Source organism: Xyrauchen texanus, chromosome 36 (genome assembly GCF_025860055.1).
Source record: "Xyrauchen texanus isolate HMW12.3.18 chromosome 36, RBS_HiC_50CHRs, whole genome shotgun sequence".
Classification (NCBI taxonomy): domain Eukaryota; kingdom Metazoa; phylum Chordata; class Actinopteri; order Cypriniformes; family Catostomidae; genus Xyrauchen; species Xyrauchen texanus.
The window spans coordinates 21,906,600-21,928,248 of NC_068311.1; the positions used below are offsets into that span (position 1 = coordinate 21,906,600).

Below are 21,649 nucleotides of genomic sequence, written 5' to 3' on the forward strand. Positions count from 1 at the left end.
ATAGGCGAGCTGGCTGTGAGGTGAGCCGCTGTTGCCTCGAGCACGGATGGGAGTCAACGAGCGTGCCGGGGGACGGGTGGTCCGAGGGGGGGTACCCAACGGCTGTAATGAAATCGCCGCTGTAATGCGCCCTCAATCCAACAGCATGCAGTAGCATCAGAGGAATACAGGAACGGGTGTGTCTTCACGCTCCGAAGAAATTTTCTGAATAAACTCTAGTATTTCCTCACCTTTATACCCGTATGTCCGGGGGCGGGGTATGCAAATACTGGCTGCCAACTTCTAATTGGCCTTTTTTCATAGATCAGAGGTATATTCGGTGCTCAATAATTGAAAAATATACCATGACCTCTAGAAAGTTTAAAATAAATCTAATACATTTTTGTTCCATAAATTGGCTATAATAGTGACTGTCAGGGACATCATTTGATGTTTCAGTATATTTTCACAGTTTGGACATGAACTTCATTACCACCTGCTGTTTCTCAGGAAAAGAGCAAATTGTGCTTTGCACCACTTCATTAACATATAACACACCCACCCATGCCCACTTGTGCTTTTTATAAATATCTAATTGGTGTGACCTTCCAAAGACAGTAAAAATAATAAAATTATTCAATTTCTAAATTGCAAAAGATATATTAACAGAAGTGGTTTGGAATAATCTTTTATTATTATTATTTCATTAAAGAATACACAGTGAAACAATTTTGTTTTGAAATATTATTCATATTTGTATATGGGTTATACTAGTGAAGATTTTTTGAAAATGTCTTATTTTTATCACCTCTTAAGAAAATGTCAATTTTGTCAAGTCTAGTTTTAGACTTGACTTGACAAAGTGAACTTGCCCCATAATATTAAATATTAGCCTATTTATTATTAGTAGTAGTAGTATTATTAGTATTATTATGAAATTCAAAGTTAAAATTAAAGAAAGGTACAAATTAAGAACTGACCACTTGGGCTTCACGGTTAGGAGTTTAAAATGTGATTTGCGATAAACTTGGATAATGTGGCAGTGATATGCGATGTGATAAACCTAAGATTAATGAGTCAAAATCAAATGTTATCTTTAAGAAATTTTACCTCGATAAAATGATATCCAACAGACATGAAATGACATTCTGTAAAATGTATTATCCAGCATTAAACAAATGGAAATCTAAACAAAGGGTAGGGTAAATTAACAATTTACATGGGCAAAATGACATCTCAAAATAAACAAATTGTGGGGAGAATGTAGCATTGATATTGTTCCCCACTTTCTGCAGTGGGGAACACACTCCCTCATAATCTTTTCTCATATTGATTTACTGTATATGTTCTTGCATTTGTATATGAAAAAGTTGGCCTCCTTAACAAAGTATGCTTCAGACTTTCAACTAATTACTTTTTTGATCACAAAAATATTTATTGGGAGTTAAACTGGCATCTTAAAATCCTGCCCCTCAGTCACAACTGTTCAAAGTACAAATTTGTCTTCCTCAAGAGGGCGCATACATGTCCGAAAAGCAGAATTCTCCCTCGGGCTGCATACAAAACTCAGGATGTTTTTGACCTAGACATGAGGACATTTGAATACGATAAGTATGCTTGTTTAAATCTATTAATTTCAAGGATATTTCATAACATACTGTAACAATGGATATCTGCCTGTGTAATCTCCAAAAATGATTATAATATTTGTAATCTTACAAATGACTGTGATTGGTACATCCTGAACAGCGCAGAGAAAAGTCACAGATGCCACATGACAACACCATTTATGCACTGCTTCAGAAGAGGCAGGACAATCATTTCTGCTTGGTAAAATTGCACAAATGTTGGTTGGTACATTTCCGATTTTCTGAAAGTGGATAGAGAGGGACATGTTCCTATTATCACTACCTAAATCTATGCCTATGCAATAAAGATGCTGGAAGACACTCTGCAAATCTTTATTTTAAAATGTTCAGTGATATTTTTCTAAACCGATGCCTTTATTTCTTCTTTCTCTTGTCGTTGCATTCTGGGACAGGTGGGTCATTTCCCACATCAACCTCCTGCACTCATGACCTCTGACCCCACTCACACGCACCACATAAAGAGCCAAATCACCCTGATTCAACCTCTTCCCACCATCCCATTCTCTCATCACTTCTCAAAGGCTGTAAAAACAGCCGTTTCTTTTAGTAATGTTTTACAGTCAATATATTGTACTTTATGTTTTGATATCATGTAGAACTTTGTGTTTTGATATACAGTGGCCCCAAAACATATTTGGACATTTAAGTCACACTTGTGTTTCTGAATGTATACATTTTATTGCATAGATGAGAAATTAACAAACCAAGTGGCATTTGCCCTTCTGGCCCCGTCTGCCTGCAGTTCATACCCGCCTTCCTGAATCTGGGAGGGGACAGGGGGAGGGAAACAACAAGGATAATTAAAAACACAGGGAACTCACTGTAACAGCGAAGTTTTATTTAAAAGAGAGGGAAAGGCCAATGCGGAGTGGCACTGGGAAAGAGAGAGGCGAGAGAAAAAAAACACGTACTCACCGGTTCTCCGATAAGGCGTAGCTTGTTCCTCAGCCACTCCTCCACCCTCTAATGGACCACAGACCGCCCCTCCCCAGGTGGATCAGAGGCAGTCCTCTGACCCCTGGTAGATGGAACGCCGCGCAACGTTCTCGGGGAACAGAAGTGGTCTACCCTGCCGGTTCTCCCACTCCAGGCGGTCGGCTAGGAGCCCCTTCTCCCCTCGCGGCCAGCAGCCGTTCATCCACTCTCAGGTGGCCGGGCTCCTCCGTCCCCCGGCAGATGGCTGCAGCTGCTCCGTTGGGGTGGATGGTAGTGGCGAGGACTCTACTATGGCGCATCCCTCCTCCTTCCCGGGTTTTGGCACCAGTGTAAAGGGAATAATGGGAAAGGAGGAGGCGAGAACCGGCTTGACAATATAAATAATGGTTTAATAATAAACTGAGCTAAAAAGACACAAACACACACAGGTGTCAGGCAGCTACCCGTAAATCTCTCTCTCTCTCTCTGTCGTGCTGCTGTCTCCGGTCGGCCCTTATCACTCTCGGAGGCTTGATTAGCCTGTTTAGGGGCCGGGTGTGTAGCATCCCGACCCGGCCCCACCCTCCACCCTGCCACAGCAGACTTTTTTTTTAAATGTTCTCCTCATTTTAAAGTACAGAATTAGCTGGCGACATATCTGTTTCTTTTGTTCTGTGTCTTTGAGGAGGTGAGGTGTGTTGTATGTAATGTGCAGCTATGGAGCCTGTAGAAAACGGAGCATAGAGCTGCTACACCTGCTAAAAAGAGTCTCTGACACGCACACTGAGAGAGAAACCGGCTCCATTAAAAGTCCTATTCATCCAGCTTAAGCTACTCTGTCAGCCACTTCAGAACCATTAAAGCTCTGCTGGGAGCTAGACAGAGGGAACGAGGGAGACAGAGTGTAAGAGGGAATGAGAAAGGATGGGAGAGGGGAGCCGCTCTCAGAGGAACACAGTGATGGTATAAATAGTTAGAGTTGTAGAGGTAAATTATTCCTAAAGACATTAATCGGAAGTTAAGCTAAGTTCTCCATAACATTGCTTTCTCTTTCTCTTGTGCTTTTCTTGCTTGTGCTATTTTCTTCTTCTTTTCAACAAGAAGTCAAAACAAATATCTGTTATGCATCTGAATAATGAATTCAGAGAATGTGTCATCATCGGTAATATTTTTGTAGCATTTACAGTGAAATTTGCCTTGAACTTTTGATGCTGTTTTGTGATTCTTGGTGCTACCAAAAGTCTGATACCTCTAGTGAAACAAGTTAATACAAAAATGTAACTAAAAATTATATTATGAGCATAACAATTTGAGTAAAAAAATGAAGTGATAAAGTTTACATGTATTTCAGAACTGAATTCATGTTAGTTACTAAATCCACTAAATACCTTAGTGTTTGGCATTTTTGCTTTAACCTCATGCGACCCCGTGGACACATGCGTGAATGTTGTATTTTGGCTTTGCTATAAATAAAACGCATAATTTAATTTAATTTAAACCAACTGGTCTCAGTTCAGAAGATTCTTGGCTGTCAGTAAAGGGTTAAACTTCGACCTATGGAGTAATGTGTACCAAAACAACATGGCGCCGATTATAGCAGAGTTTGTCTTTGGGAGAAACTTTAACAAAACTACATCTGGTAAAAAATTGTATTACGTTTTTACATTGAAACCTGTTTGAGTTAAAAATCCCTTTATTCATGCGATATACCATTTAAAAATGTTGTGATTTAGAGCGAAACTTCAAGCTGCTATATAAAGTGTACACCAATGTGTACTTTTTATTGTGCATTATCACACTGAGAATCAATGGGTTCATCCAAAAGCTGAAAAATGCTGCTTTCAAAGGGTTTACATTTTCATATTTGGCAGACGCTTTTATCCAAAGCGAGTTACAGTGCAGTTATTACAGGGACAATCCCCCCGGAGCAACCTGGAGTTAAGTGCTTTGCTCAAGGGCACAATGGTGGTGGCCGTGTGGTTCGAACCAGCGACCTTCTGATTAACAGCCCTGGGCTTTAGCCACTACGCCACCACCACCACATATAGAGTGAGGATGAAAATAAGATTTCAAATTGTTCTGAGACCAGACTGGAGGTTAAGTAAATCACTAAATAGGGAGCAAGGGGGCAATATTAATCAGTATAGATTCAGAATTTATAATGTATAATTTAATTTAACATGGTTGGCAGTGATTGGATGATGCTGGCTATTAATTTTATCAGAATTAATAATGCTAATTTCTGATGTAATCTCTGTAATGTCTCAAAAACTCCTGGAAAAATAATATACAATTTTATTTAAAAAATCGGACTTTCTATTTCGTGGTATTATTTTACATTTCAAAACTTATTCCCACTGTCCACATATGTTTCCATACATTTTTAGAAAAACTATTTGCTCTAGAATTTATTGCATGTTTATTAGGTGCTACTAGTTACAAATCAAAAATGGAAAATGGAAAATGCTCACAGCAGTCACACTCGGGTCTCAGGACATTAATAACAGCATACATTCATGCTGCCATATTTGTACAAAATGTATTGATCCAAGTTATTCCAGCATGATTTAACAATAAGCGTGTTTACATGCATAATCTTACACTGATTATGTTTAAGAAGTCGACGACGTGTGTGGTCACCTAAATGCCTTAAACGGTTTTCCTTTATCGGGGTAAGGTCTTAAACAGCTTAAACATAAACTGATTGGCACACATATATTTTTTGCCCCTTACCCTATTTTGTAGTGCATGCATCCACCTTTACCAGCTTCCTTACCACCTTATCCAATCTGCACAAGTGTTGTGTGCATGTCTGTTTACATTTAAGGATCAAAAGCAGAGAATAATCCAAAGATTTCAAGTCTCATGTAAATGCAGTTTTCTTTCATTGTCCGATATTTTGGGTAAGATTAGCATATTGGTGTTGTTACGGCCCTGGGTGGTAGTGCTGTTTTGTCCACCAGAGGGCATTGTCTCTTTTCCAGGTCCAGTCTTGGACCAGATGCAATGAGTTTCTTGAGGAGTCCTGGATTGAGAGGCTTACAAAAAGACCCTTTTCCCAAGGGATTTGGCCTCCACTCACCAGCAACTGGATCTGCTTTTTGGGTTCTTGTTGGATTTATTATGTTATTTGTTTGTTTTTTATGATTAATGAACATTTATATTTTTGTATAAATCGTATCCACGTGTGGCCTCCCCTTCATGTTACTACCCCTTGAGCTGGGTGGTTTGTAACAGTGTGCATGTAAATGCAATAAATGTTCCAAAGAGCATCATGCGTGCTTCACTCACCTTGTGCAGTACAGTAACATGGTCAGTGTCACACATTTGCTAACATTTGACCTTAAAATAGAAACAAATCAGAATGTTGAATATCAAAATCTTTCTCTTTATTTTAATTTAATCCAGATTTTCAATGTGATCTTTGGACTCTACCGACTCCACCGCATCTCTCAGCCCTCAATGGCCCTCCATAATGATGGGCCCCAATCAATGTTGGCCCTTAAACTGGGATAGAATAGAACAAAAATAGCTCAGGCTACTTGTCTGAGTACATTTACATAAAAATCTCATTACAGACGTGCTGTCAGTGATAAGGTCGAGAGTTTCATTTTTATGTGTCTCATGCACTAATGTTTTTTCCTCTCTGAGCACTGTTGTAAATGCTGATTGATTGAGTGAGAAGTCAATCGCTGTTCACGAGCCTACCACTAGGCTTTCACAAAGATTTTAAATTAGAGGCACCTTTCTTGAAAGATACATTGTTGATTGGCCATAGATACTGAAAAGCACTGTTTTTTGTTGTAGAGAAAAGAGAAACTAAGGCAGTATGTCATTTTACCGCATCTATTAGAGAGTTTATGGACTTATTCATTAATTGTTCTACAATGTAGTTAGTTGCTAAATGAATGCAAGTCATGCTTCACTCTAAATACTAATTAAACTCCTTTTTTCCCTCTTTGTCAGATTCAGACATGGCCGTTTTCTGTCTCCTGTGTGGAAAGCGTTTTCAGACGCAGAAGGCTTTGCAGCAGCACATGGAGATTCACGCCGGCATGCGCAGCTACATCTGCAGCGAGTGTGAACGCACCTTCCCGAGCCACACGGCACTCAAACGGCATCTCCGTTCACACACAGGTGAGCTTCACCTGAAACCTCGTTCTCTCCTTCAATATTTGTGTAATCTAAAGTAGAGATGTGCATGAGTAATCGATTAATCGAGTACTTGTGCAGCTTTAAATATTCGACTGGTAAAAACACTACACGAATATTGCAATTCGATTTTTCTTTGTCCATTTGCCTATCATGGGCAACAATGAAACTGCTTCTCTTACCTAAAACTTGCTGTTACATCTAAGTGCATTGGTTAGTGCTGTGGATGCACAACGTTATTAAAGCAATAGTTTTTCAAAAAAAATGTTTGTTATTGTTGTTTTTTATCTAGATGTTGTTGTTTATGCATAATACTAATTAAAACAGTTTCAAAGGTTGAAGGATGAAGTTAAATTCTAAATTTCAGATAACTGATTACTTGTTTAATCGACTACAAAATTACTCGAAATGCCCAGCCCTAATATAAACCACATTATCAAATTTACACCTTCATTTAACACAGAAAAGTGAAATATATTAAAAAGTTCAGAACAAAATATCAAGAAAAGAATGTTCATGTAAACTTGCTTAAGGTTAAATAAATGATTGTCGCAAAAAATACTTTTGAGTCTGGTGCATATTAGCAATTTACGCTGCCACAATAATGATAGGCCCCTAACAAAGTGGTAGCTTGCGCAAATAATGCAGTGCAATCTTGTCCCGTACGCTGTTGTCAAACAGGCAAGTGTATCTTTTTTACTACTTTAATTGTAAAGAACGTCTTGGATATGTGGTTGAAACACACTTGTTTTTCACCATTCCACTGGTATAATATGAGAACTTTGGTGTGTGTAAACAAATGTAAAAAAAAAAAAAAGAAGAATTTTAAGAAATAATGGAGTAATCTTGATAATCTTTACTTTTACCCATATGACTGGAACAGGTCAAACTATATAAACATGCTCCTCCCAAATCTTTCAAATTTTATTCAAGGTCGATAAGGTCAATGGCTGGATTCTCTCAGAAATTTGACAAAAATGTAGCTATTGGAGCTTGTTAGAACTGGCCACATCAGTACACTTTGTGAGTTTAATACAGTTATCTGTGTACTGTCCTGTGTACCTTAGTCAAAATCAGAGAAAAATGAATCACCAGTGAGAGAGTGCACACATGGACCATTTGTTCTCCATTCTCTCCATTCCCCCCCCTCTCTCTGACCTGAAATTCCAGAAACAAAAAGAATCATTTTAAGTTTAGACTCAACTTTTGATAAGAGGAGCCAGAAATGAAGGAAGGTTGTTGTTTTTTTTTAAAGAGCAAAGGCATTAAGTATGCGCTCCATCTCACCACAGACCGCCGGGTACATGAGTAGCTCCAACACAACATCTGAAACCATATTCTGACGTTCAAAACTGTCTGCGTAAATGTCAACTAGATATTTCAATAAACCAAATCAGTTTTTTCTTTTCTTGAATTGCAGTACATAGAAAATTTTTATTTTTTTATTTATTTTTTACATCATACAAAACAGAGCAAACAGATAAAATTAAAGCATTGTGTTTGTTTTATACAAAGCGAACCTCAGGAACTTCCTGTGTTGTGGCAGAATATCTATATGGAAATATGCATCCATGAGCTAGATCGTGACCAACCAATCGTAATGTTGGATTTGAGACACGACCGTCTTGACAGTTAGCATCTTGAGCTTGAACGCCCTCTGAGCGATTCAAGCCTCGAAGGTCTAAAATCGGATGCAACCCCCCACCCTTCTTGGGAACCAGGAAGTATCTGCTGTAGTAACCTGACTCTTTCTCTTGAAGGGGAACATGTTCTATGGCCCCTTTGACCAAGAGATTTTGCAGTTCTTTCCACAGTAGACATGCTTGTTCCGGTTTCACAGTAGTGGAGACCACGCCGTTGAAACGCAGAGGACGGCGATGGAATTGAATTCTGTAGCCTTTTTCTACTGTTTTTAGAACCCACATAGAAACACCAGTAGTTTCCATGCTGCCAGGTTCTCTGAGATGGGGATACATTTTGACACTTCCTATTGAGGGGATGTCGAGTATTCTGCGTCCTGGGATAAGGCAGGAAGCAATGGAACACCCAACATTTTGCTGGAAACCTCTAACTCCCGAAACACCAGAGGCAGCGGGAATGGAGAGGTTTCGTGGGGGTATCTGGAAGGTACAGGTGAATGCTTCAAGCGCCCCGACCCGAGGGGGGCTACCCCCATGAGGCTGGGTGCAAAACCGTCAGGGTTTTCTCTTTTTAGAAGTAACTGCACTGAGGTCTTGCTTTGGGGGCTGCCAATTTCTCATTGGACTTTTCTCAAGTTCAGAGGTAACCAAGGCTTTCAAGAAAGTCCCCCTAGTGTAGCTTCATTCAACGTCACACACAATGTCTCATTCCCTCCATCAGGGAACGGAGGTTACAACAGTAACCTAGACATTTTACAAATTTAATTGGATTGGATCAAGTTGTGACCAGATGTTCTAGAATTGAGTTGCTTTAGTTCATTTTAATTAAGTAAACTGAACAACCTGCAAAAATCATATCAGCTTTTTATCAGATTGTAAAGGGTTTAATGGAAAGGAGGAGGCGAGAACCAGCTTGAGAATATAAATAATATTTTAATAAGAAACTTAAACAAAAAGACAAACACACAAAGGTGTCTTACAGCTGTCCGTAAATCTCTCTCTCTCTGTCACACTGGTGTCTTAGGTCGGCCTTTATCCCTCTCGAAGGCTAATTAGCCTGATTAGGGGCTGGGTGTGCGGAATCACAACACCCCCCTCTCTCTTATGGGTTGGTGGAGTGACTTGAATCCACTTTTTTACCCACTAGGTTACATCCAACCCATTTCAAACAGATGATATGTATTTTGTGTGGTCACCTTTTGTCATTTGGTGCAACTGGTAGGATGCAACAATAAAATCATAAATAATAAATAAAAAATAACCTTAGACACCAACATGAACAACCTCCAACTTGATATGGTACCTGACTAACGTCTTTGATTAATATATAGATTTACAGTATTTAACACTATATTTACTACATTGTATTTATAATTGGATAAGCAAATCCAACAAAGGGCTGCATGAGTCTCCAGTCACCCCTTTCTTTATTCTGCACATGTTGCCTATTCTCATTAATATGCCATTCCTGTTCGCTCTCCATTTCACTGCCAGGCCATTTGCAGACAGTGGCGGCTGTCTATGTTCACAGCTGTGTTTGATAGTACACAGAGAGCACAGAGAGAGCATTTCTTATGACACAGACAGCTCTCGTTAGGTCCTTTGGCCTTGGCTTGCAAGCTATTTTGTCAGGCAGGGTGAAGCTATTTTAATATTTAATAATGTGTATGTAAAATTAGACCCTTTTCATTTATTATGGAGGGTTATCATAAATGTAACATAAAGCCTGGAGTCAGTAAAATGCACTTTAATGTGAGCATCCATCTTGATTTATGGCAGAATTATAATTTTTTTATTAAGCTTTTTGAAATATTTCGAAGCATCCTTTAAACAAGAAAAAGCTAAATTGAATTAAATAGACTTGTTTTCATAAAATATATCTTGAATTAAGTTACATTTTTGGTTTTAAACATAAACCTCACTTAATATTTTGATATAAGGTGGTTTGTGTGGTATTAAATAATATTTAAATTACATTTCAAATTGCGTTAAAATTATACTTAAAACAACTTGAGAAGAAAATTATTTTGCAATGTTGATGAAATCATTACCAAAAAATGTATTTCACAATTACACTGGAACCGAATACATGTGGACGTTTCTTCCATTGTATGCGGATTGTAGTTGATGTGAGTGACGTGTTAAAAATGTGCACAGAGTAGACGGCTTTAGCGCATTAACATGCCTGTGGTGTCACACGTCTGGCCTGCCTGCTCCCCGCCTCTGGGCAATTAACTTTTATGAGAGACAGACTGGATGGCTTTTCTGAAGGTGCATCGAATAAGTTGATACAGATGCATAAAGACTGCCACTCTATCTATCATCTCATTTCTGCTCACTTGGGATCTCATCTCCCCCTCCCCACTTTTTTCTCACATCCCAGATAGAAACCCATTCATCTCGTCCAGAAGTGTATTTGAATGTGAATGGCGGGCTGCGATTGGTTTAGAGAACGTGCTCTGGGAATTTCTGCATTGTCTCTTAAGGGGAGGGGTTAAGTCAGAGCATGACAGAACATAAATAGAGATGCAATTTATTCCCGCACACGGCTAACACTTGGACAGGGAGATAATGAAGAGCATAGGTCACCACCGTTGATTTTAATGCCGCGTGCCCGCGCTGAAACGCATTAAATATATTTTGCTTTATACTGTCTGTGGAAATTATATGAGAGGCTGTTAGTCTGAGCAAGAAAGCAATTAGCAACTGACCGCTGTTGGAAATCACCACATATCAGACTCTCACTGATCATTGACTTTGCCAATAAAGAGAAACGTTGCGGATAATTTCCTTTCTGCACATTGTGATGTTTACTCAATATTAATATCTTTTAATCCGTGCTCAACTCTTGTGTGCTACATCGATATGTGTGAAAAAAACAGTCCTTAAGGAAATGTTAGTCTTGTTGTCGACAGCTGTACTATGGATTTCCTTCTCTGCTAGAAAATCCAGTTATACCAGCCTAGGGTGGTCTAGATGATCTACAAGTTCAAGCAGTGTTTTGGAACATGGTTAACCAGCTCAAACACAGTCCCCACCAACTTAGCCAAGGTGGCCTACCAGACCTAAGCAACTAGTAGTCCAGCTGATCAACCCCCTAAACCATCTTGGAACAACTAATTACCATAAATTACTAACTTGAAACCAGGTCAAAACAGCTATATTTAGAAGCTACACACACTGAGCACTTTATTAGGAACACTATTGTCCTATTAAAGTCTCCGATGTGGTCTTCTGCTGTTGCAGCCCATCAAGATTCGCCTCAAGATTCGACATGTTGTGCTTTCTGAGATGCTATTCTGTTCACTACAATTAGACAGAGTGGATACCTGATTAACCAAACCATAGCATTTCTGTCAGCTTGAACCAGTCTGCCCATTCTCTGTTGACCTCTCTCATCAACAAGGCGTTTCCATCCTCAGAACTGACGCTCACTGGATGTTTTTTTTTTTGCACCATTCTGAGTAAACTCTAGTGACTGTTGTGCATGTAAATCCCAGGAGAGCAGCCCATCTAGCACCAACAATCATGTCATGGTTGAAATCACAGATCTTTTTCCCCATTTTGATGGTTGATGTGAACATTAACTTAAGCTCCTGACATGTATCTGCTTGATTTTATGCATTGCACTGCTGCCACACAATTGGCTGATTAGATAATCACAAGAATAAGTAGATTTACAGGTGTTCCTAATAAAGTGCTCAGTGAGTGTATTTTTCGTTTCCCTACATGGTTTAAAACTACTTTTGAAATAATTTGTTGTATTTTTACCAGGCTGATCACACTGTGTGAACTATCATGCTCTGATTAGTACCACAGCAAACGTACCCAGTATGAAAACCTATTAAATGCCAAAAAAAATCAAAATAAAATTCGGATAATTCATGGATTAAAACTAAAATTAAAACTAAATACTTACATCGACACTATAGATGTGTTCTCTGTTGGATTCATAACATTTTCAGCTGTAAACGCACAGCTCTACTATTTAAATAGCAAATTTATCGTAAAAATACACAATGAAAACATTTTCCATTTGTTTTTGTAAAATATGTAAAAATGTCTAGGTGTTCCTGCTCGTTCTCTGGACAAAGTGTGAGGAAGTTTACTGTTAAAAAAATATAACTAGAAAAAAGAAATATTGTATAGACCTAAGACATCACTGTAAAGCACTGGTGGTATTATTGTAGACATTGATTGTGGCATGCAGACTAATGCCATTCCTCCCTCTTCTAATTTTATGTTGATATTGAAGTTAGCTCACATTAGGACAAATTCTTTGTGTATCTCAAAGAGACCGTGATTCATAACATTATCAATTATAGGGACTCAGATCATTTGAGCCTCTTCTGTGCCTTCTTAACTCTCCTTTCAACCCTGCTGTCTGCTTTCTATCTGCTCACGATCATTACACCATCTCCATTTGGTCTGTCCTCAACTCATTCATTTCCCCTTTTATAGATAGCAAAGTCATGATAGTTGTGTGAAAATTTAGTAAATTGCATTTGCTTCTCTGTGTGCATTACTAACACAGCAGATATCAATAAAAAGGGATTTGACAACCTGACATGTGCATTTGAGAATATGACTTTAATTTAGTTGTCTGTTAACTGTTTTGAAAGCATGAATCTTGGATCAGAGAAATATGTGTGTAGAGTTTCGGATGAAAGTGATGAAAATCAAGAAATTGGGACAATTATACAAAGTGTTGTGTTTCTCTTCGTATGTATGACCCGGGTTCTAATCGGTCTTTTGTCCCACTTTTTCCCATCCTGTTTCCTTATTCAACCCTTAATTAATACTACTTATTATAATAAATAAAAATGAATATAAAGGTTGATTTCCTCACAGTGATTTGGTCACTGTGAAGGTCATAAGTAAAATTAACCAAGGTTTAACTATAGTAATACTGTAGTAACCATCATTTTAATGCAATTAACCATGGTGTTACTACAGTAATATGCTGTTCATATAGTAACCATAATTTTGAATTTACTATGACTTTAGCTACAAAATACCATTGTGATACTATAGTTTCTGTAGTAAAACCATGATAAATTTTTATAAGGGAAGGTTAGGGCTAGGTTTAGGTGTAGAGGTTGGTGTAGGGTGTCTGTGGGATTCTTAATAAATACAATAAAATTTCTGCAGTGATGCCACTATACTCTATTCTAGTATTTACTGAAATTTGGGGTGCAAATAGTCTCAGCCACTATTTGCATAATTTATTATCATTATACTCTAAGTATGAAATCTGACCTACAGGTGACCATCCGTTTGAATGTGAGTTCTGCGGGAGCTGCTTCCGTGATGAGAGCACACTGAAGGGACACAAGCGCATCCATACCGGAGAGAAGCCTTATGAATGTAATGGCTGTGGAAAGAAGTTCAGCCTCAAGCACCAGCTGGAGACCCACTACCGCATCCACACAGGTCAGCCACATTCAGCATTTTAGTTCTTACCTGATCTTTTCAGCCCTGCAGACCAACTCATGAGCTGCATGTCAACATTGATTTCCAGAACTGTGTTATAAAGGTAGCACACTCACTCCTGACATATATACAGACTGTTGGCTCATAGGGATCAGGGTTGTAATCCAGCTCACAACATGTCCTGATCGCATTCCCTCACTTTCCTGTCTGAACATGCTGTGTGGCTCATACAATGCATTGTGAACACAAAGGGCTCTGGCTTTACTTTAATTTTACTTTCACGTAATACACCAGGATTCAGAAGAATTGAAGTAGTCCACACAGACTTAACATGTCGTCAAGTAGCAGAACTATTCAACAAATCAAGTAGCTGATGCCACCCATAACAAATATGATGCTAAAAACAACAGCTTCATAAAATTATAAATGAATTGTTTTATGTTATAATAATGCCTCAGTTTTACACTAAGGAATTCAGATATTGACATTTTCAGGCCCTCACTAGATTCAATTCCTTGTATCTATTTTGTTCTGTCAAGGTCTGGCCTTGGTGGTATATTAAATCTATCGGCTGACCTGGAATTTCAGGCAGTTGCTGTTGCTCTCTAGCCCTCAATAAGGCAGCTGTTAAAGTAAACCTATCAAGAGGTCTGTCAAATAATTGCTGTCTTTGTGTCAATCAGGGCTGCGGCCACAACACTGGGCAGGTGAAGATAACAAGAGCAGAAACTCGGAGCTGAAAGGCCAATGCTCCTTCACACTACCAGCAAGAGAATCACTGACATTTACACTTGCTGTCAATCCTAGATCAATACTCAGTTTGCTCTGTTCAGTGGCAGCCAGCAAGCCCATGGTTTTACACATCTGTTGTTCCCATCCTGGACAGCAGAGGTCATCTTAACCCCACCTTTAATATTACCAGCCACAGTCAGTAGGCAGAGCCACAGGAAATATAAGTTGAAAATATAGAGCATATTGCTTTTGTTGTTCTTTGTCAATGCTGTTATACATTTTAAAGACCCCGTGAAATTAGTTTTGTGACTTTTAATCCATGTGTGTTAGTTTTGAGGCCATCTGTATACTATATACCCCTAAAAGTGGAACAAATTTACTTTTAACAGATACACATTTAGAATTTACAGGGTTTCTCCTCCAGAAAAACAAACCAAAAATATTGATGACTCATCTTGCACTCATTTTGTTAAAACAAATGCATTTTGCTCTGTAAAATTAATGTCTTGAATGTCCCTGCCCTTAATACCACATTCTTCTGACTAGCTATAGCAAGAAGCCATGGGATATGTTCGAAATAGCATACTAAGTAACATACTACTCTTTCTACTGTATAAGTGTAGTAAACATTATGTATCTGTGCACAGTATGAGTCTTAATTTGCCAAAATAGAACACAGAACAAAGCATGCATAGAGTATTGTATCCTAGAGCTGAACGATTAACCAAAATAAAATAGAAATCACAATATGGCCCAGTGCGATTTTCAAACTGCAAGGGCTGCGATTTAATTAAATAAATAGTCAATGTACATGGCTGTTTTGTCTATAGTTTGTAGTGCTTTCTTAAATACATGTAAACGGGATCATTGTATTACACATGTGGTTTCAGAGTGGTTCTGTGCTCCATACACAAACTATCAATCTGGTGCCCTGAGTGACAGATGTGCTGAGTTCGGCTAGGTGTGCTAACATGCAATGAGCGCATTATTTACTTAAGCACCCCAGATTTACTTTAGTTGAACATTTGTGAAATTTCACATACCTCTATGTTTGGCAGCTACAATTTACTATACACATTTAAATTAATTCCATGAGAGCAGCCTTATGTTGACAGCAAGGCAGATGAGAGCATTTCAATGCATTAAAAGGCTGTTGTCAACTCAAATTCAACCAACAGAAATGTCCGTCCCTTCAGATTTCAAAATAAAAGCTTCCCTCAAAATAAAGGTTTGAGGGTTTACTGCACAGACAGAAATCATTAAAGAAATAAATTACTATTATATAATAATAATAATAAATAACTATAATATATATATATTCTTCTATAATTCTATTATTGCAATAATATTAAATTCAAGTTGACTGGGTTTTAAAAAAATAATAATAAGTGATTCCACAATCAGCCCCCCTCCAGGACTCAAGTGTGAATAACCCTTCTGGAACAGTACTTCTGGTTGGTGGTAAAGCATGGGCAAAACATGGTTTAATTTTGGTTAAAAGGAATCAAACATGTTTTTTTTAATAATCGCAAATGTCCAAATCATTCAGCCCTACTCTATCCCACAATGGAACGCACTCAACTTGACCTACCATTTCCATGTGACAAAAGAGCCCAGTGCCGTTTCTAGCTATAATCTGTATAAGCGGCCACGTAGGGCCCCTGAGCCACCAGGGATCCGCCCAAAGCAAGGTGGGTACTAAATGCTGCAAGTAGTACTCAATTAGACAGTTATAGGTCCCCCCCTTGTGGCCTGAGAGGGAAGGGAGAATGCAACTGCAATTCATGAGTGGGCCTCCAAGTAGGATTTCGCTTAGGGCCCCGTATGCTCAGAAACGGCCCTAAAAGAACTGAAAATAATTAGATGTGATCTCTGTTTGTACTCTATCTGATCTGACTACCAAAAGTTAAGAAATGTTTTCACAAAATTGCATTACAAATCCTAGATGATAACTGGATGCCACTAACATGCAAGGGATTCACAAAACAACAATGAAGAATACTATTTTGAATAATTTAAATAAAAAAAATTACTGCTGTTTACTAAATACTGTGTGGTATTTAATAAGTAAGCTAGTATTCCATTCCAAACATTGCCATGTTTATGGCTGTTATGTAAACTTAAGGCAATAGGAAGTACATCAACGCAGGAATGAAAACGGTGCTCGTCAATAATTTCATGGCAGTGTTTAACTGATTTACATTACTTTACACAACATGTTCTTTCAATTATCGGTGGTTTAAACCATTTTGTACCTGTTTTCCGCAGGTGAGAAACCATTTGAGTGCAAGCTGTGTCACCAGCGCTCACGGGACTACTCGGCCATGATCAAACACCTGCGCACCCACAACGGCGCTTCGCCCTACCAGTGCACCATCTGCCAGGAGTACTGCCCCAGCCTCTCATCCATGCAGAAGCACATAAAGGGCCACAAGCCCGAGGACGTCCCCTCAGACTGGAGGATAGAGAAGACCTACCTGTACCTCTGCTACGTGTAAGACAGGGGGTGCCAGACGCAGACAAAAGAACCGGGAGATGTGCCCACGGTGAAACCTGAAGGTTTGCTTTTGGGCTAGGCCAAAGACAGTGAGGGGGCATGGTCAAAGTGATTTTGTGATGTGGAGTTTTTGATGCTTTGTTTGTGTTTGCATTGACATGCATTTGTTTAAGCACATCTTTTAGGATGTAACTGCACTCATACATGTTTATGAAATGGAAATGTGATATGTCTATTGGTGTGATCAAGGGATGATAATTTCAGAAAGTATTAGTACAGTCCACGGCTTCAAATTTGTGATCTTAAATGGATCCCTGTCCGTTTGTTTTTTTTATTTTTTTATTTTGTTTGCATTCCACTTTGTTTATCTAAGAAATTTACAGCATTATTAAAATTGTAATGTTTTATTTCCATAAGGATTCCCTTGATAGCACACTTTTGTTCAGTGAACAAAACCTATAGGCCATAGATTTTAAAGGAATATTCAGGGTTCAATACAGATTAAGCTCAATCTAAAGCATTTGTGGCCTAATGTTGAAAAGCAGAAATGTGAAGCTTATAATTTCATAAAAGCACTTACATTAATTCTTCTCTTAAAACTTGTGTTTTATTTGAACTGTAAAGTTGTTTTAAATCGTTTTTTGCGGTATTACAGGGTTTACAGCTTTGTGACATCATGAAGTCATAAAATTGGATATAAATTTACACAGAAAAGATTGGTAAGGGATTTTATCACACTAAAATCATGTAACACACATATCGTTTATGTCTTGTGGCTATATATCCTACTTTTGAAACAGTGAGATTGGCTTCATTGACTTCCACTGAATGTACCTCAGTGGAACCCAGATTTTAGCTTTTTTTTAAAGAAAAAGATGGACAAGTCAAAATAAATGTTGGTAATTATAAACATTATGCCACAAATGCTGTCGATTGAACTAAACTAGTATTTGAACACAGAAAATTACTTTAAAGGATGATATTCATGGACCAAGTCAAATCATGGACCAAAGCTCAAATTAAACTTAAATGTGATGAAAAATATGAGATAAACACACCAGTAGAAACTCTTTAGTTCATCATTAGGCTTTTTAGTCCAAACATTTTCATTATTTCTGTGTAAAAACATGTGTCGAAATGCGCAGGTTAGTCATTTTCTTCGAAGCGGAATAAAGTGCTTAAGGAAACACGATTTTCTCAGAGGTACATCCAAATTGTGCTGCCAAGCATCTGTAGTGGATGTTCAGGGTCATTTATTCAAGCTTAAATAACTACACTGTGCACTTTCAGAGTTTTGGAGGCCCTTTTTGTTGTTTTAGTGCATTCAGACGAAGCCAGAGAGGTGAGTCCATGTGTTTTGCTTTAGATTTCAGTCCGTTTTATATCAACTAATACAGTTTGTCAGTTAATTTCACATTTAAGTGCATATGGGATCAAACTGAAATATAATTGCAGTGATACAGGCATTTTTAGTCAAATAATTAGCTTATCTTGCAACTAATGAACTGTTAATGTGACATTAGTTTTTCATACACCGAAATATATTTATGAATTAAAAAGATACATTTTTAGATTAAAACATTTAAATGCAGTGTATGTTTCTGCAGTCTTCTGCTGAGGATACTTTGTATAGCTAGCTCGCATTATTGTTTATCTTTGTGTTCTGAAATCTCTGTGTTAAAACGTTTTACTTGAATTGCCTAATTTTGTTACCTCACATGCTAGATTTAGTTTTGTACTCATCTCTTTTTCTCTCATTACCTGCTGAGCTGTGTTTAAGAGCGGAAATTATTCTTGGTTATGACAGAACGGAATTAATCAGTATCGGTATACCACATTCTTCAGTGGTGTAATCTTGCCAGTAAGCTCCATACTAGTCTGAAACCCTTGCACTATTGTGCATCTCTGCCTCTTGGCTATCTGTTTCAGGGCTACCTCTACACTGCTCTTGGTTTTGCACTAAAGCAAAAGCACACTTTTGTTTTGCTTGTAACTAGCATTTTCATATACACACTGTCTCATTTTCCATTCTCAGAAATCTTGGTTTGTTTGTCTTTATATTTACACTCCTTTCGATTATAAGTTCTTTACAGCCTGAAAGGGTAGATGCATTCATTCTGAATGATTTTAAGATTGTGTTGAGAAAATGTTTAGTTATTAGATACTTGAGGGATAAACTTGAAACAATGAGAATAGAAATGATTTTTTATGTGAAAATTAGTCAAGCGTTGAATCATCTGAAATGCAGTACTCATGTGCAGTTATGTGGGGGTCGTTAGCTTGAAGGAAACAAAAAGGAAAAGGTGATTTTCTGTGAAAATAAATCTCTCTGACAGGAGCCAAAAGCGGCACTTTGATAAGGGAATATGTTGTATTTTTGTACGGGGCAATGTGTGACCCCTGTTCTTTTGTTCATTTGAGTGAGGCAAATATTTTTACGGTAACTTTTGCATTGTGCTTGTTCTTGATTTGAGTGTAAAATAGTTTTCTTGTGCTTATTTTACAATGTTAAAAATATATAGTAGTAGATGTTTGTAAAAACATATCGTAGTCATTGCTGCTGGGTGTCAGTTCATAATTGAGGATGATGATGGTGATGATAATAATTCCAAGTTTTCAGAGTGTAAAATAACTGAGTTAACTAATGCCAAGAGCTGTAGGCCCATCACAGTTTATGGAGCACAACAAATCCATAAAACATCACAATTAAAGATGTAAAGGTGTCTTTGTATTGTATTCACTTCTCACTGTAAGATTAGAGTCACCTTTAAGATCTGTACTGGTCCTCGTGTTTGCAGTGTGAGTCAATGTGTGAAAATTATTAAGTGTTAAAATGTGCACCAGTTCAAAACATGACAGATTGGTGCTCATGTAAATTCATGTACACACAGATCAGTTTTTCTTCTGTATTTTGTCTTTATACAAAGTTACCTTGATATGAACTGTACTCATAGGCAATCAGGGATGCCTTCACTTAAAGGAATATTTCACCCAAAAATTTAAATTCTCTCATCGCTTGCTCACCCTTGTGCTATCCCAGATGTGTATGACTTCCTTTCTTCTGCTGAAAACAAACAAATAATATAAGAAAGAATATTTAATTTCTGTAGGTCCATACAATGCAAGTTAATGGTGACCAGACCTTTCAAGTTCCAAAAAGCCCTCCAGTGGTTAAATCTAGGTTTTCAAAAGTGATATGATAGGTGTGGGTGAGAAACAGATCAACTTTTAAGTCCTTTGTTTATACATAAAAAAAAAGAGATTTATAGCAAAAAATGATTGAAATATTGATCTGTTTCTTGCCCAAAGTGACACTTCAGAAGACATTTATTTAACCTTGTATTAAAAGTTGCATGGATTAATTTTATGCTGCCTTTATGTGATTTTTGGACCTTCAAAGGTCTGGTCACCATTAACTTGCATTGTATGGACCAACAGAACAGAGATATTCTTCCAAAAATCTTAATTTGTCTTCAGCAGAAGAAAGAAAGTCAGACACATCTGGGATGGCATGAGGGTGAGTAAATAATGAGGGAAATTTCATTTTTGGGTGAACTAATTTTTAACTCACAGAAGATCGGAAATATTGCATTTAAAATGCTGTTCTTTGTTTTGTTTTTTAAAGTTAAATACATTGGAAAACAACATTGTGAAAATAGCAAACTTTTTTTCAGTTATCATAAGCAATAAATCTACAGGTTAGCTTGTTATTGAAAACTTGGCATCCCTGCTGCTGTATCACTGTGTTTAACTTTGCTTTCAGACAGGAAGTAGCCATGTCACTCAGAGCTCCCATATTTGTGCCATTGTTAACAAGTTACTACTCAGACTAAGGATCCACGTGGGACCAAAAGGCCATTTTTGCTCCATTAGCCTTGTTCTAGAGACAAGACTGTGTTCATGGTGTGGAAATGGTTTTACATTTGTTGTGTTTTACTTTATTGTATTGTCTACCTCAGCACCAGTTCTTTGTGTAATTTTGAAAAAGGTGCCCAATTATTGTTACTTTGTTTTGTGCATACATTTTGTATTATAGCCTTGTAGGGTTTTCGTTTTCATTATTTCAGCATAGAGATGCTGTTTTAAAGCACTGTGTAGTGATTTTGATGCTGCAATTAGAGGTGTAGATTCCTTTCCCCTTCTCTGTGTGGGTTCAGACACATCTCTGTATATGTCAGTGTTCTAAAATAAACTTCTCAATGAAACTGTATGGAAAATGTCTTCACTGTTGATCACTTTCAGTTTGAAAATTGGTACCTGTCTTAACACACATCATTAACTTCTAAAGCTTATCAATCAGGAAGATACATAGAGTTCAAAGCAGGTTATTTATCTTTATAATATTGTTTGTAATAACTGAAAAATAAGGTTGAGGTGAGGGTTTAGGTAAATGTATGATTTGCTCAAAAATAATTGAAAAGATGATTTCATATTTTCTCAAATTTGTTCACAAAATCTATCATAAAAGTGCTAAGATTTCCGGACAGTGGTCTGCAAGTCCCTCTTTAGATGTAGTTGGTAACTGGGCCCTCTAGTGGCAACTTATGTTACTGAAACCAACATTAACGCGCTTGTCTGCCTCCTCAACTGGATAGTTCTTTTAAAGTTGAAGAGGAATTTCCTGATATATATATATATCTATATATCAAGAA

At 37.7% G+C, this 21,649-nt stretch overlaps 1 protein-coding gene across 1 annotated transcript in view; it reads left to right on the top strand.

Moving 5' to 3' along the window:
- zbtb16b (zinc finger and BTB domain containing 16b) overlaps positions 1–21,206 on the top strand; it is a 101,531-nt gene extending 80,325 nt beyond the window's left edge. The window contains exons 5-7 of the mRNA XM_052107232.1: positions 6,510–6,680; positions 13,601–13,768; positions 16,769–21,206. Coding sequence (XP_051963192.1) covers positions 6,510–6,680; positions 13,601–13,768; positions 16,769–16,998 — 569 coding nt within the window. The 3' untranslated portion in view covers positions 16,999–21,206. The remainder of the gene's footprint in view (positions 1–6,509; positions 6,681–13,600; positions 13,769–16,768) is intronic.
- Positions 21,207–21,649: the final 443 nt, after the last annotated feature.